Consider the following 17,419-nt stretch of genomic DNA (forward strand, 5'->3'; position numbering starts at 1 on the left):
CCAGGGAAGGAAGTTGACCGGCGAGTCCATTGCCACCTGCCTGGGCTATGCGACTGGTAGCTGCCTCAAACGCCGAAGTGTCGAAAAGGACGGTGTAAAGCAAACGCTGTGCACCAGACCAGCAGCAGCACAAAGAAGGAGTACGCCAAGCGACACAAGGCAGGATCAGCTCAGGATTACAGCCCTGGACAGCTGTAGAGGCACTTAATTCCCAGTGCTACAAAGACCAAAGGCCCTTTTTAGGGCCAAACAAAATTGTGTTTGGGGCTTCACACTATTGCTTGCCCCTCCCGCTGTCTCTTGTAAAATCAGCTCATTGATTTGCAAAATTTTATTTTTACTTTGCAGTTATTTTTATCTCCAGATATTTTTGTTTTTAAGGTTCCCATGTATGAATTACAGCCCATTTTATCTCAATTTTTTCAGAAAGAACTATTCTACAAGTTGATGAAACTTGTTGCATAGGATCCCTCATACAATTTTCTGCAATCACTGTCAAAACTTCAACTGCGATTTACTCAGCTTCATGTTTTTCGTCTATATGCTTAACCTAACAAAAATTTTCCCAAGCTATAATTTTTTTAAAAATTTTTATAAACCTTATACGTTCAATTCAGAAAGAAGTGAACTGTGGAGCTTGCTATTTTTGTATGACTGAATGCACTTAAACAAATTTTATTAGGGATAATGTGACCTCGTTATATTTTAAATAGGGTACTTGACATGATTCGACTAATTTGATAAAATAATCCTTCTTTATAAAAGTATAAATAGCATAGGTCTGCATGGCAGGTCTTTAGCTACAAATCCAAATCACTTATAAAAAAAATTCTTACTAGAAAGGACTTTAAGGCGCGTTCACACCGGCAATGTGCAGCAGTCGCGCGATAACTTTTATTGCAAAAGCGACCATTGCGGAAAAAAAGCGGCGCATTTCGAGCAGTTGGTAGCTGATCCAACCTTTTGTGATGCGATCTAGTCACGAAGCGGCTGAGCCAATCAGTGGCGTTCAGAGTGAGAGTTTTCGAGAAGTAACTCACTGATCGCGCAGCCACTGTAATGATCCGATTTTTTTGCAATGCGATCTAGCCACATCGCGCGACTGCTTTATATCGCCGGTGTGAACGCGCCTTTAAAGCCCCGTAAGGAATGACCTCATTCGGCTTCCTTAATTGCTATGTAACCAAAAAAAATAATTGAGATGTCTTAAATCTAATTGCATATTTGAAAAGGGGGTGACAAAATGCATAGACACAACAATTTTCATTACAATCTGTAGATAAATAAAAAAGTTCATTTTAGAACCAGTGTCTGGCCTTACCATGACGTGACATGATGTCACTACACTTTGAACAGACACCCAATGTTACTAGATGTAATAATGTTGACACCGTCATGTCACGTGGCATCATAACTTCACACCATGAGTTATGTGACATTGTAATGTTACACAACTCATGGTGTGAAGTCGTGGTGTCACGTGACATTATACAGCAGTAGTCTCAAACTCATTTGAGTGTGGGGGCCAGATAGCCCACACCGGAAAGTCCGAGGGCCAACGTACAACTGGAGGGGGGGGGGGGTTAGAAGATTTTAATGAGAAGAGACCTCGTGCCCTATGCTTTTCGTAAGCTCACAGTTTTGCCAGTGACATCTTTAAATTTGATTTGTTTATATGACTACTTTGGGCCCTGACCTGATATTATAGCAGAAATTAAAACTACACTGCCCCGCAACGTGCTGGCATTTTTAATAGAACAAGAAAGCCAGTAATCGGTCATTCCCAACTCAACATGTCTTAAAAAAAAAATTTTAATTGGCAGTTCTTGAATTCCTCACAAAACGTTTATTATAACATTCTGAACAAATACTCGTTTTTTAATTGCAATATTTTTTTTGATGGGAGAATCCCGAGCTCATAGCTTTATCTTTGGCACTTTCTCCCAAGCTAGAGTTTGCATGGCCGGCATGCATCCTTCAACGGACAGCTCGAGGTTGCAGAATGGTAGCGGAATTGTTGTACATTACAAAAGGGGAAGCAAAATAATAAAGCGAAACAAAGGGCAAATGAACACAGAGAAGTATAAGATGAGTGCATATGTTAAAAGAGCAGAGCTACTTTTCAAGTGAAAATGAATCGACGAGATGAGATCACTATAGCACATGTCGTTTCTAGCGCTCGAGACATGAAAACCGGAACTCGCAGCCGGCCTTCTGCGGGCCGCGTCCCAGCGAGTCGCGGGCCGCATGCGGCCCGTGGGTCGCGTGTTTGAGACCCCTGTTATACAGTATATATAGGGCTCTGTGTTTTCGGAGTTTATTTTTCGTCAAATTCGGAGGGTGTTTTTCGGAGTTAATTTTTTGCCGAAGATTCGGAGTATATCGGAGTTTATATTTGTTTGATTCCCAATTCTACGAAATTCGGAGTTTGATTTCACAGTGTTTTCTATTGAAAATAAATATGCAAATAATAACCGGATGTAAACGTATGCCAGATAAAAAGTAAAACGCGCTTGTATAGATTAAAATTTCTTCAGTTGAATTTGACGTTCGTGCCATTGCCATTGGCAATATTAATTTGTCCCATGACAAAAGTCGCACACAAGTGTTGCTTCGATAAACGTCGATACCTTAAAATCAATAAATCCCGAGGGCAGTCGCTACGAAGCTCGTAGTCACCCCATCCTATTCCATCAATCTAGGCCGCAGCTGCGCGAGGTGGAGTGGTTAAGGATGTAATAGAGAGTTTCAACTGTCCCCTTTCTCTATTTAATACAATCTCTATGGTCCATAGCTTTCGCTGTTACCAAAACATATCTTCTCCTTTCTCTAAATCACAAATCGCATGGCTCAAACTGGAAACCAAAAGAGTGGCTTTTGTCGTGGCCCGAATGTACAATGACCTGTTGCCCTGAATCAACATTGAAGAGACAAGCGGCAAGACCCCTGTTCACAACGGTCTGAGATTTGAAAGATAATTATGGTGCCATTTTCCCAGGACCATTGACACCGTGTTCATCAAACTGTAAAAAAACTTTTTTTTTTGCCGGGGGGGGGGGAGTTGCATTGGCACAAACATTCGGAGTTTATCGGATAAATCCGAATTGACCAAAATTTTACCGGCGGGTGTTTTTCGGAGTTTTTCGGATTTATCCGAAAACACGAAGCCCTAAGTATAGACCACTTACAACGTAACCGCTTATAGTGCAGGACCGGGTATAATGCGGCTTTTTTAACCCACCGGTTCGCCTCCCACAGAACTCCATGTAATTGCATACCGCTTAAAATGCAGGCACGCAAAGGGAAATACCGGTTATAGTGCGGTGTCTGGAACAGCCCGCCGACTGCGCCGACTGACGGGCGCAGCGAGCATGCTTCCCTGTGCGACACTAGACAACGGCGCTAGCCGCAAGCGGCACTCGCAGGGCGAGGAGGTTGCTCGAAGTAGTGGGGAACGCACGCATGTGTCGTTCACGTGCGTGCATCCACGACCAATGCGTGCGTCCCTCCGCTGCGTTGGAAACAACCACAACGCAATGTTCGTGCCGTTCGCGCGCGTTGCATGCTGGTTGCAGGCCGGCTTCTTCTATCCGCAAATATGGCGTCGGTCATGATCGTCGACGTAGACGGCGTGGTGGAAGCTCATCGTTCCGCGTAAAAGCGCTATCCTTGACTGTGAATTTTCGTCGTGTCTCACTATGATAACCCAGCACATACTAGAAGGGAAGATACACCTACTCGTGCGGCGATGTCGTGGCGGCACTGTCAAGACGGCAGAAACGCCCGTGTCGTCATGTTTGTTTACTTCGACTACAATGGTGCTTTCTATGCATTTGTGTTTTCGAACATCGCCCAGATTTTTTATTTGGAGCATTTCATGCCTGTGCTCAAGTTGAAGGTATTACTGGCACGTACCGTATAAAGGATGCAAATTTTCACGCGTTTTCATCACCAAAGAAAAGTGATTAGGGATAGCAATCCTGAACGCTCGCAACGTCCGCCCGCAACCCGCGACGCCGTTAAAAGGCTGCGCCAGTCAAAAGCCGCTCATTTTGTTTCAAAATGTGTGACACACTTGAGAGAGATGTGTACTAGTCTGGTGAAATAAAGACTTTCCTCGAACTAAGCTTTATTTTTCATCTAACATAAAAAAAAATCTTTTACAAAGGTAAGTTGTCTCATGGCATGTACTTTGGCCTGAAAAATTGATGTTTTGGTTATAGCGCGGTACCGCTCATAATGAGGATCTTTGCGACTCCCACGACATACGTTATATGCGGTCTACACTGTATGTCATATGAAGCCCGCTGTCCAGCTTGAAAGCAAATGGATAAACCTCGGTGCCACCTATCCAGTTTGAAAGCAAATGGGCAAACCCACCGGTTCAAGGGTGCAGTGTAAGCGAGAACTGCGTTGTGGGTCCCTTTGTTGTAACCCACCGTGTTGCATATGGCTGCACAAATGATATTTTTACGGTAAAAAGAACACAAAGGCTTTCAGATGTCTGTCCGCAACGCTGCACCCCACCAAGAAAACAGCTTGGATAGCTGCTGTGAGGGGAAGAAAGTCGGCGGCTCATCCTGGCAGCCGAGCGAGCAGTGCCGAATCTGCAGCGCACATAGATTTTGTCAGCAGCTGACGAGTTTTCCATGTGCATATTGTGAAGCCTAATTTACAAACGGTTTTCCAGCCTCGCAACCAAACTGCCAGAGCTTTTAGTGCTGTACCAAAGATGACTTGCACTAGTTTGCTAGTGCAAATCATGCAAAAAGCAGCTCGAACTAAAATGGCTCCACCTTAAAGGCTGTCCAAACAGGAAACGATTTCTGATGTGCATGGCAAAAAAAGGATGAACGCTTCTCAAAAGGCATGAACATAACAGCGTGCGTGTACGTTTTTAGTGAGGACATCAACCACGCAAACAGCACGGCTTTCATCCTCGCTGTTTTCTATTTCCCTTTCCTGTTTTTGTTTTTGGAAGGTTGGGGACTGACATTGAGGCCTTGACGACAGCCAGCAGAGTGCGCAAGCGGCTATGTCCTGTCCTACGTCATGAAGATGCTCCAAGACTCTGTCCAAGGGTGCTAGTGGATGGAGGGCGACTTTTTCCCGGCAAGGAACGTCCCAAAGCGGACCGGAAGAGAAGGGAAGACCGCTGCTTCCATCTAGCATATGCTGTCCATAGCAGAAAGCGAGTCCCGTGTGGACAGCCCTTTGGACAGTAAATTGACAGGCTAATGTTTTTCAATTTACTCCGTTACCAGATAGCTGGGCTGCCAATGGATACTTATTTACTGACAGCACCACATAGATCAGCAAGATCATATATGATCGCACTTTGCCAAGACTAAACTATTCCAAAAATCTTTTTGAATCAAGATTATAACAAAAATCTTGTTGCATCAACAAATGTTGATGCATCTAAACATTTCATATTGCCACATCTGTTGCAATTCCCTCTTGACTGGGCAGCACTGGTGCCTGCAGTAGTTGTAAATAAATAAATAAAACAAATAAAATTTTTCGCAGAGCAAAGAATTAGAACTGTTAATTTTTAAATTATTTTATTCCATAATTTGCGGAGGAGTGCAACAGGCTTCCTTGTAATATGATGGAATCGCTAGACATCATTGTTGCATGTCTCACTAAAACTGCTTATGCACTCCTTTTTGCAATTCCGCTCAGATTATGTTTCTCCCTACGTCATCATCCTTTGTGAATTTGTTATCCTGTCGTGTACCACTTGCTACAATCTCCCGAGATTGTCAGTACTGGTAAAAACAACTGAGAGCTGTATTTCCAACTGTTGTACGTAGAATTGCAATGTACGAGAAATGGTGGATCTTTGCAACTTTTTCGATTGCCACACTCCGATTAATCGCACAATGTCGCACATGTGGTCGCGCGATGTCACAGTGTCCCACGACGTTACACGAAGTGACATCGTGTAAAACCATGACCCGACAGCCCGCGTGACGATCCAACACCATCATTGACACAGCGACGTTGGGTCGTTGGGTCACAGCACGGACAAGCATGCCATCTGAGCTTGTGTCTGAAGGAGGGTACATACCTGCGGTGAGGGCGGCGCCCTCGAGGTCGAGCAGCTGCGAGGGAAGGAAGTCGGCCGGGGGGGCATCTGCGGTGGTAGCTGCGGGCGAGTCCACCAGGGGCTCCCCAAAGGCCGCCCGCCACTGGCGGCCCAGGCCCTCCTCTGACGAGAGGGCGCAGAGCGACTCGGGAGAGAGCAACAGCGCAGAGAGCAGAGCCAGGTCGTCCCCTTCAGACGGGCCGGCCGAGAGCAGGTCCCCTGCACGCAGGACGCCACTCAGCAACACTTGTGCCAGTCGCAAGGGATACTTTATACGCAAGGAATACATCAATTTTGGAGCTTTCAGTCCAGACCAATCTTCCTCTCTTAGAGAAACATAGAAGCTTTGAAAAATACAAACATTGTAGTCACGTGCTTAGGAAAAAAGCACACTTTTAAAGCAGGGTAGTGCATGTGCGCACCTGATGTATTTCAAGGAGGAGGAGGAGGAGGGGGGGGGGGGGCTGCAATGATTTTAGGATTAAAAGAATTCGCATCTCGTCATTTTTAGGCTGTTTATGGTGTCCCGGAGGATAGAGCAAACAACTTCATTCAAAAATGTCGCGATTGCGCTGCATAATCGCAAAGCAAAACCCAAGCATTTTCCCCCACATGCAGCTGCGAGCGGCAGCCGAAGGAACTACAGTGAAAAGATTACGTGGCCTCGCTTGGTTCTAAGCTGCAGCATAACGGCCGCTAATGTTCGCAGAGAGAGGGAGAGGAAGCGTCCTCCGAGAGAGCACACGGGAACCTGCACGGCAGCCCGAATTGCGTCACTAGGAGTGCGACCAGGTGTGATGCTGAAGACTGGGAGTGCCAGTAATGACAATTTTTAGAAAACAACTAGGACACGCAGGCGAGATCGGTTTTCTGTTCTTTACTTGAGAAGTGTCAAAGGGCAACTTCCACCAATGTTTGACCGAAGTCCGGAAATAATTGCACACCCCATTTAAAAAGAAACAAATCTTTTTTGAATGTTGATATCTCCACTACATTAAAATTATCAAAATTCAACTGTGGCTATTATGCACAAGTATGTGTTAGGCAGAGATGTCCTGACAACCTGCATTCATTATTCATGATTGCCTATATTTATTTTCTCAAATTCGAGATTAAAGGGCCTTAAACAAATTTTGGGCTGGTATAAATCACTTTAGAGTGGGATTTTACTAATAGCACATCGTTCAGTAGGCCAAAAGAAAAAAGGAAAAACAGAAGCCTGACTTTCAGTGCAAAAATCTGAAAACAAAGCGGACTATTTCGTACCTCCTCCCCTTCGTAAGCTCTCTGCCTTTTCACTGTGATACATCCGCGGTTCCCAAAGCGCGTCACCGGGTCCAAACGCACGTCACACGATGCTGGACCTTCCTTATTCCCTTCACCCCTAAGCTGACATTGTGGTGGAAGCTACGCGCTTGCCCAACCAATCAGCCGCCTCCCTTTCATCACCTGACCTCATTCTCTGCGTGTGGGTATGCGCGAGAGAGCGTGATCACGTGGCAAAAGTGTGGCTGGCCCAACGAGCACGTAGCTTCCACAGCACTGTCAGCCTTGGGGTGAACGGGGTGGGGAAAGCAACTTTTGTCTGAATTTTTAGCGACGGGCTAACCTTCTAGGGGGACAATGGCTCTGTCCGGGTATACAAACAAGTTTCGAGCAAGAGGGGACCCCCTCTTTTCGTCTTCTTGAACTGTTTGGTAGAATGCGTGATTTATGAGTTGAGGAGGAAAGCTAAACAGGAAAAAGTTGGAAAAGCGTTTCATGACCCCTTTAAAGAAAGGATATTTGCATATAGCACGATGATTTATAAATCCTCTCGATTCGGTAAAGCTGGGCATCTCTGTAGGTTTAATTGTATGTAAAATGTGTCGTTTACTTGCCATCCCATGTAGGCTTAGGACTTTCTAAGTCCACAGCTCCATAAATCTAGTTAGATTATGTTTAATTTAGCTTAGAAATGAACAAGTAAAAGTTTGGGAACAACCTTCACGAGTTCAGCTGGGTTCTTTGTTTAGGCATGGTGGAGGAGTGAAAGGCTTGGAGAAACTATTCAATATTTACCTGGAAAATATTCTGCCAATCCACTATTTGCTTCAAATTATCTTCTAACTCAAAATCTACCATTTGCACATGCCTAAAAATAAGTAATTTGTACCCCAAATCCTTTAAATTTTAAAAATATTTAAAAACAAAAATATTAAAAAGGCTCTAATCCACTTCTTCATCGAGTATGTGGTATAAAATTATCTCTCTTAACATTACTATTGAAGGAGAAAAATTAGATACCTGTGGCAATATTTACCCCTTAATTATCTAATTAACCAATGGCTATCTTGTCCCAGAATCCCCAAGAACAGGAGGAATATCAATAATAATCCCTGGAGAAGGGGAACAAAGGGGACAAGGGACAAACACAATTATTATTGTCATTCTTGTCCAGCTCGCTTGTACCTTTGCATTAATTGCATTTAATCAGAAGGAATATGTTAGCAAAGCTACTTATGAGTATGTATTTTTACATTCCTTTTAATAAATTAAAAACCGGTTTGTAACCAGTTTAGATAGAATATGTTCAAGTAATTTAGAGCATGTACCAGTGAGTGAAATAGGGCGACAATTACTAATGTTTGAAGTACTGCCACTTTTGAGAACCAGAGCAATTTTAGCATATTTCCATGCACTGGGAAAATGCCTCTTTATGACAGATGATTGAAAGGTTGGGGTAAGATGTTTGAATACCTACTCAGCGTATCTTTTAAAAAATTCAGAAGAAACTCCATCAGGCCCCATGCTTTTTGTATCAGTGTTCTTTACTCATGTCTTTCTATACTGTTCATGGAAGGATTATAGAAAAATTGCTGAAACTCGGCAACATTTTATCAACAGATGTAAAAACAGATGAAAAATTGTGCGACAATCACACAACATGATGCGTTTAGACAGCGGCAGCTGCGCTGCTTATTTATTGGTATGACGATGACGATCGATTGAAATTGCGCTAGTCGTGCGTTATATAGTGATCTGATATTGAAATGATGTTGCGTTGATTTAGCATCGATACATTATTGATGAATAAATGATTTTAAGGTCATGATGTGTTTTCGCACCAAATTGAGCGGGGAAACTGAATATGTGCATAGGTCACATGACGTCAATTTTTCGCTAAATTTAACGGGGAAACTTTTCATTTACGCTCGTGCCGTCGTGAAACAGGAGGACAAGCCACTAACAGCTGCCGCTAAAAAAAAGAAAAGGTTGCAATGTTCAACACAGATTTTACCAAAATTGATGAAAACCGTGTCACTGTTGCAGCATGACATTGACAAATGGGTTAATGCAGTGCTTCTCAACCATTAATGTTTCGCGGAGCCCTCGTGGATCAGTGGAGATGATTGAGGACCCCGTTCGTGGTGAGGGGAAAAAAATGTATAGAATAGTTATGATAATGATTTAATAAAGTGATATAACTAAGTGACTGTGTTAAGTATACTTCTCTCACTGACATATACATAAGAAAACTTGCCCGAGAATTGGAATGTTCTTCTCAATTTAAAAAAAAATACAACATTTATAGCTGGGTTTAACTGATGAGGCAACGCTTCGCAGACCCCTAAAATGCCTTCGCGAACCCCCAAAAGTCTGCGGACCCCCATTTGAGAACCACTGGGTTAATGCATCGACAAAACTTACCAGGTGCCTCACTGACTCATGGGATGAATGCAATCTTAATTTTTAGCGTGCAAACACACCTTTCACTTCCCTGCTTGAGTTTTCTTTCTGCATGAATTATTTCTCGAGTAATCCAGATATTTTTAGATTACGTTATAGCCTTTTTACTTCATGAGAAATTTACAGTGCCGTGTGGCACGACCTCCTTTCGGGACACGGTCCTTTCTTTAAAGTGTCCATCGAACAGGGGCATTATTTCTAGCTTTTATGACTGAACAGCGCTCGCAAACCCTGGTAAACCCCGTAGCAGAGACACCACTCACAGTCTGCTGAGCCAGGGGCCGGCAAGACAGGCCCACTGGTGACCAGGTTGCCGACCAGGTTGCCGTCCAGGCTGCCGTCCAGGCTACCGTCCCGGTTGCCGTCCCGGTTACCATCTAGGGAGCTGCCCAGAGTGCTGCCCAGAGTGCTGCCCAGAGTGCTGTCCAGAGTGGTGTCCAGGCTGAGTAGAGGCACGTCGTCAAGGCCAGCCCTACCAGGGCTTGCCTTCTTGCGCCTCCGCTTGCCTTCCTCGTCGCGGTATTCTGACTCTGCCAGCAGCATCCTGCCATCCACACACCCGCGCTTAGAGCATAGGCTACGCTCAGATTATCAGCACTCCATTCTTCGAATGTCTTGTCGGTGACCATTTTGTGGCCCAGTGGAGAGCTAGCAAATTGGCCGTGGTTAACAACTGCTAATGCAAGCTCAGCCGTTGACAATTTCAACATTTCTGGAGGATGAAAAGAATTTTCTGCAATTTCAGATAAAGGCTTGGACAGTTGGCAACAATTATTTTAAGCAAAGCGATGAATGAAGCATCGATTACATTTGACCTTTTTGCAACTAAACACGCAGGGAGGCAATGAAGCCTCACACTGAACCCGTTCAAGCTGGCATCCATCTGGTCAAAAGTGTTTCATCCAGTGATGCCAAGCCCAGAAGCCTTTGTCGAACAGTGCTTTATCAAATGGCCACCATCATTTTAAAAAAAAACACTAAAATAAAAAGAAAAATGTATTTTTTTTTAAAAGAGCTTAGAGAGACACTTTTTTTTTGTAAATTTTCTCTTCCAAATATTTTTTCAGAAATATTTACATTGTTGGACGCAATAGACCCTTTTCAAGAGTCAGAATCACCTTGTGTCTGGCGATTATTGAAGACGGATTTAGACGAGGGCAAAATAGCAGACATACGCAAGCAACAGCAGATACAGATGCGCTACTTTCATGAATGCGTCTTACGGGCGTTCTGTGGATGGTAGTAGAATGTGTTCTAATAGTAGCTGCACCATACGCTGCAGCGCACCTGCCCGCATGACTAGTAGATGGTGTAGGTGACAGACTAGAACGCACCGGACGTCGTGACAGGGAGACATTAGGCTTCCGAACATGTTTAGCCGAGCAGCCAAGCTAATCCGGTAGTAATGGGAGGGCCACCATTCTGTGGGCGGGGCCTAGAGCGGGTGGTTAACTCCACCTACCATATTATCTTGAGATAGCCCACCTAAAATCGAGAGCAAATCGGGTGAAAACAAGGAGTGGGTTAACTTTCGGCGTTTAATGAAGAAAAGTTTAACAAAAGCTATTAGGGGCGAAGCTCCTTAGGGGCTAGCCATGTCCGTATGTCCGTTCGCTGTCAGGTGCACGTGCTCCTGCTCATGAGCTCACGTGCTCACGAGCACGTGCTCCCGTGCTCAAGTAGGAAAAAAAAAAACGCATCTCCACGTGGTAAATGATGTTGATTGGGGCGAAGCTCTGGTGGTGCTTGTCCGCGTAGACGGGGAGCCGCAGCATGCCGAACCTTTCGTTCGTTTTCCTCTATGTCAGAAAGAGAATGTGTGGTATGGAACGTGGTTATATACGCATTTGAGCATTTGACCGCAGCGTGACATGGATGGAAACGAACGAAAGGCTCGGCATGCTGCGGCTCAGCGTCTACGCAAACAAGCGCCACCAGAGCTTCGCCCCAATCAACATCATTCACCACGTGGAGATGGGGTTGTTTTTAGGTCATGTTTCCCTGACAAACTTGCTATTGCGGTGAGGGGCAACCAAGCAAAGATGACTGTACTTTTCAGTCAGCAATGTTCCCTTATATCCCGCCACAGCTAACTAGCTGCATTTATGCCGAGGTCATCATTGATCCAAACACTATGATTACCAGGAGTGGGCTATCTTTGGGTGTTTAAAAGAAAATAGAAAATAAAGACAAAAATAGGAATGGGTTTTCTCTCACAGATGGGGCATCTCTCGGCATATTAAGGTAAATTGTGCCTAACACTGTAAATACTGCACAAAAAGAAAAGTTTTTTGTTCGGGGAAATTGAAGGGGAAAAAAATGACCCATTTAAGCCCCTTGAAAATTTTTCATTTCAGTGTCCCTTTAAGAGAAGACACTGCTTCTAAAGCTTTTTTTTTTTTTTTTTTTTAATTAGTGGTCGAATTAAAATGGTATTCTAGAGAATGTCTGCCTTTACATCCTGATTGAAAATATGCACTTAGTTTTGATATAGTGCCAATTTGACTACTACTGAAGGCATTTGCAAAAATTGTGGGCAGGATTAAGACACATTTAAATACTGAAAATAGAAAAAAAAAAAAAGCATACCTCAGTAAACTATCGTCTATTGCAACTCAAGAAGGTAGGGCGAGGGTAAGACGGGCTGGGGAGGAGGAAGTAGACAGAATGCTGAAGAGAGGAGGAGGTTTTCCCCTCTCTTCTCCAGCATTCCGTCTGCTTCCTCCTCCCTGGCCCGTCTTACTCTCACCCTACCTTTTTGAATTGCAACCGGCTATAGAAGGTCTACAGAATCCAAAAAGGTATAAATGAAAACTGTAGGATGATTTATGAGCTTTTTTTTTTTTTGTAACATTTCCAACTTTTTTAATGGGAGTATATCCAGGCACTTTTCTTCTGTTTTGGCCACATCCAGGCGGAAATCAACTTCCAGTTTGGTCTTCCTTGGTTCTGCAGTGTGCTCAACAGGCTCCTGACCCTGTCCAGACTGCTGCTCCCATCTAGTTTTATGTAACCCATGTTGATCGATTGTTGCTCTTTTTCTGAAGCAATCCCTTAACAGTTCCTCCCTTACTTATCGCTCTGTGTAGACATATCTCGTGTAGATACTTCTAACATGAAAGCATTGATTTGTTTGGAGCCCTAGCATGGTTGCCCCTTTAACATGCCTTGTGTTGCCGTGACTCAATGGTGCTTGCGTTGTCGACTGCTCAATTGCCAATTTCTCAACTTTTCCAAAAACAATTCAATTCTCCTTGTTTTAGAGCACTTTTCTGTAAAGTATATAGAATACTATTCATGATAGTATTATGCTTCGGGCACCAACATTTAAAAAAAAAATGCCAACTCGCATTTTAAAGGGGAGTGCCCCTTTAAAAGGCACGCACCAACATGAAAGGTAGTCTTCTATAGGCCAACGTGCTGTTTATAAACGAGCCAACACGAGGTGTGGGCACTGCGTGTGCGCAAGAACCAGATTCGCTTGAAATGGAGTGTATCCGCATGCGCACGCCCAATAGCAGCGCCACTGCAGTGGCGTGATGTCAGGGCCCCGTGTTGGTAATAGAGCTTTATCGTTCATTTAGTCTACCGCGCTTGGCCATGCCAAGAAGAATCAACAAACTAAAATTGTTCCACTAGTTAACTTGTGGCAAAAGCGAAATATTTATCAGCGACTATATGTTGCACCAGACGCTAACTGACCAACTAGAAAAAAACACAATAAAGCAATGTGCAAGTTCTTCTGCCACAATAATGTATCCAAGTGTAGCTACTTTCTACGCACTGATGCCTGTTGCGGATTGGAACAAACCTCCTGAAGAATGTGTAAGACACTCTCTCTCGACATGCTTTTTTCCTGCGTACAGTCGCTCTTCACCGAGGACGTGTGTAAGAAACTGCATCAGCATCATCCACATTCTATAGACTTTCAAAATTTTTAAATGAAATTCCCAACAAAATGTTAAAATTAAATTCCAAATGAAATCCCGAAAATTTCGAAAACGAAATTCCCAGACGTTTGAATTATTTTTAAACAGCTCTAAAATGTTCCATTCTCATTTTCAGACTGTCCGTACTGTGAATGCAGTGCCAGTTCGATGTATTGGTATTTTTGTGTGTCATTATGTTTTCTGTTATTGCCTCGTTTGTTATATTCTACATTACACACATAGAATGGTTGTAGTTGCCTTGGCTCCTGTACAAGCAATCGGTGAATCGAGTAAGAGATAAATAAAAATAATTTCTCTACCCCAAAAAGAAAAGCACTAATCCATTTTCAGTGTGTATGCTCAAAGCATCCTAAAAAAGCTATGACCATCAACCCACTCCCCGTGAGCATGCAGTCAAAGCTTCCCTCTCTACACATGCCACAGGTGAGTGACTCTGCTGGACAAATGCAAAACCAACCAAACAGTTAAAAGCAACTGCAGTCCGAGCGTTCAATTATCTGCTCGGCAGTTGGGGATTTTGCAAATTGTTGCATGCACGTACAGATACAATATCAACGCTATTTCATTTTTGAAAGCGGTGGCTTTATAGGGCCAACTAAGCTCAGGAGCCACGTAAGCACGAAATGTGTAGGTTGGTCAGTGCATAACCATGGGCATCGGCAGGATTTTTTTCTGGGCGAGGGCAAAAATTTCACATCGACGTTCATTTGTTTTTGTTGTTGGGCGCAGAGTGACAAATTATTTTTTGTAATGTACAGAAATATATAATGGCCAAATTGAACTAGGAGGTTGTATATTCACGAGTCACAATCAATACATTCCCGCGACATTTTTACAACATTGTATACTCATAGATGTTTAAGCATGTATTGGCAGTTCTAATCACTTCTGTAAAAGGGCCCTTTGGAAGAAATATGACAAGTCTCGGTTTAACTGTCGCAGCCCAGACGCAAAAAATCTCGTGGATGGTGAAAGGGGCATGAGCATTTTGGAACCAACGGGTTATTGCACTGAAGGAAGAACCATTGGTAATTTATTAATTTACCAGATGTTATGTATCAATGCACAGTATCCAGTTCCGAAACCGTTCCAGTCACCTGCGGCCAGTCCCGCGTACGCTCGCTCTTCACTGCCGCTTCTTCCTCTTTACTCTCGTTCCCCCCCGCATCCGCGGGACGGGCCCGTTCGGTGCCACGCTATCCCTCACAATCCTCCCCCCTTAGAAAGCGAAGTCCGGTCGGTCTTCGCGGAACTTCAACAGCTGGTTCATATGTGCCAGTCCCGCCAGTCTTCCAGTTCTTTGGTCCCTCAGACGATAGTCATTGGCTCCCACTCTCCCCACCACCTCGAAAGGTCCCGAACGTCTTGGAGCCAGTTTTGCTGCCACTCCTTTGCTGGCATCACTGAGGGTGTGCAGGTCGCGTAGTACTGTGTCACCTATTTGGAACTCCGACTGCTGTCGGGTTCGATTGTAGTAACGCCTCTGTTGCTCTTGCGCTTTTCTTTGGTTCTCCAGAGCAAACTCATACGCGTCCTGCAGTCTAGATGTCAAATCTGCCATGAAGCCCGGCGTACCCCTGATTGGTAAAGGGAGTTGGCCGGGGTTTTGTTCCCAAGGGCAGCGGAGCTGGCGCCCATAACACAAAAGGGCAGGTGAGTACCCTGTGGTGACGCTCTCACAGGTTCGCATTACAAAGGCGACCTCTGGGAGATGTTGATCCCAGTCACGGTGGGCACTGCAATATGCCATCAGGCACTGCTTTACTGTCGCATTATGCCGCTCCACCAGCTGTCCTGCTGGGCGGTATGGCACCGTGTGACGGTCTCTGATGCCAAGGTGCTTCATTACCGCTTTCCACAGGTTTGACACAAAGACACGCCCATTGTCGCTAGATATACTCTTGGGGAAGCCATGTCAACAAAACACTTCCAGCATTCTTTCTAATATGGCCTTGCTGGTCGGAGCTCGAAGTGGGAATAGCTCCACAAACTTGGTAAATTTGTCGATGATCACCAGCAGGTGTTTGTGTCGGCGCTTTGAGGTAGGCAATGGTCCGATGAGGTCCACACTCAGCTCTGCCATGGGTTCCTCTGCCCAAGTGCTGTCCATCAGTCCGCCTAACTTATGGCGGCGAGGCTTCAGTGTCTGGCATGAATGGCAAGACCTTACATACCGAGAGACATCGGATCTCCATGCCTAGCCAAAAATACCTTTCGGACACTCGTCTCAGTGTCTTGAAATAACCTAGGTGGCCACTTAGAGGGTGATCATGTGACAATTGGAGCACTGTTTGGCATAGTTGTTTGGGCATCCAAAGGAGTCTTCTTTCACCTGCAATCTTCAGCAGCAGTCCATCGTGGTCCAGTTCGCTGTCCTCAGCCATGTTCCGAATCTGGCATGCTTCTGCAGAGTCAGTCGGTAGGGTGCCGTCCTTGAGATAGCTAATCAACTTGATGATTCCAGGGTCCTTTCGCTGTTCGTCAGCAAGCTCGGATGCACTGAGGAGGGGTGAGATGTCGGTCTCCTGGACCATCGCATTCTCCTCGAACCGGACCCGGTATTCTGTTTCCACGGTGTCAATGGGGAACCATTCGTTGTCAGTCGCTATTGTCTCCGAGCCTAATGTAGCTGGGGCGGGGAAGCGGCTCAGCGCGTCCGCTGGGATGTTGGCTTTTCCCCGTCGATGCCTGATGAGGCAATCAAATCCCTGCAGGCGCAGCACCCATCGACGCACCCTGCTTGAAGTCTGGTCCGTGGTGAACATCCACCTAAGAGAGGCGTGGTCAGTGTGGATCTCAAACTAGGTGTGCTCCAAATATGGGCGGAATTTGTCAACGGCCCACACTACCGCCAAACACACCCACTCCTGCACCGTGTAGTGCCTCTCCGCTTCCTTCAGGGCTCTGCTGATGAACGACACTGGCCTCAGCCTCCCTACAGCCTCCTGTAAGAGAACTGCCGCAATGCCCCTCCCACTGGCATCCGTTTCCACCACAAATGGCCTGTTGAGATCTGCGAGTGCAACCACCACGTCATCAGCCAGCATAGACTTTAGCTTACGAAATGCCTCCTCTTGAGGGTTCCTCCAACACCACGAGACCTTCTTCTGCAGGAGGAATGACAGTGGCTGAGCCACCTCGGAGAACTTCGGCAGAAAGGTGCGGTAGTACCTCGCCAATCCTAGGAAGGCCTGAAGATCCTTGATTGTTCGTGGGGTTGGAAAGTCCCTGACGGCCGCAACCTTGTCAGGATCAGGTCGGCACTCTTCCGGCGAGATGATGTGCCCCAGGAACTTTAGTGATCGCCTGCAAGTTTGTGTCTTCTTAGGGTTGATGGTCAATCCAGCATGGGTGATCCTGCCCAAGACCTCTTCAATATGCCTCAGATGCTCTTGGAACAAACTTAAGTATACTAGCACATCGTCCAAAAAGGCCATACAAAACTTGTGCTTTATCCCCGCCAGTACTTTGTCCATGAGGTTTTGGAATGTAGCTGGTCCACCAGCCACACCAAAGGGCATCCTCTTAAACTCAAACGTACCTTGGTGGCATATAAAAGCAGTCTTGGGGACATCCTCGGGGTGAACAGGGATCTGGAGGAAGCCCTGCGACAAATCAAAGCTCGTGAACCATTGGGCTCCGCCTAGCT

At 45.2% G+C, this 17,419-nt stretch overlaps 1 protein-coding gene across 11 annotated transcripts in view; it reads right to left on the reverse strand.

Annotated features, from left to right (window-relative positions):
• The window catches only part of LOC8038525 (islet cell autoantigen 1), a 77,670-nt gene that overhangs the window by 22,928 nt on the left and 37,323 nt on the right, over positions 1–17,419 (reverse strand). For 8 of the 11 annotated variants that reach the window (XM_029978932.4, XM_029978934.4, XM_040504709.2 and 5 more), the window contains 2 exons: positions 10,084–10,364; positions 6,074–6,310 (listed from right to left, as the gene is read on the reverse strand). In XM_029978932.4, coding sequence (XP_029834792.2) covers positions 6,074–6,310; positions 10,084–10,364 — 518 coding nt within the window. The remainder of the gene's footprint in view (positions 1–6,073; positions 6,311–10,083; positions 10,365–17,419) is intronic. The other 3 variants (XM_029978939.4, XM_040504712.2, XM_040504710.2) reach the window with 1 other exon arrangement.

This window comes from Ixodes scapularis, unplaced genomic scaffold (assembly GCF_016920785.2).
Source record: "Ixodes scapularis isolate PalLabHiFi unplaced genomic scaffold, ASM1692078v2 PGA_scaffold9__187_contigs__length_104089568, whole genome shotgun sequence".
Taxonomy (NCBI): Eukaryota; Metazoa; Arthropoda; class Arachnida; order Ixodida; family Ixodidae; genus Ixodes; species Ixodes scapularis.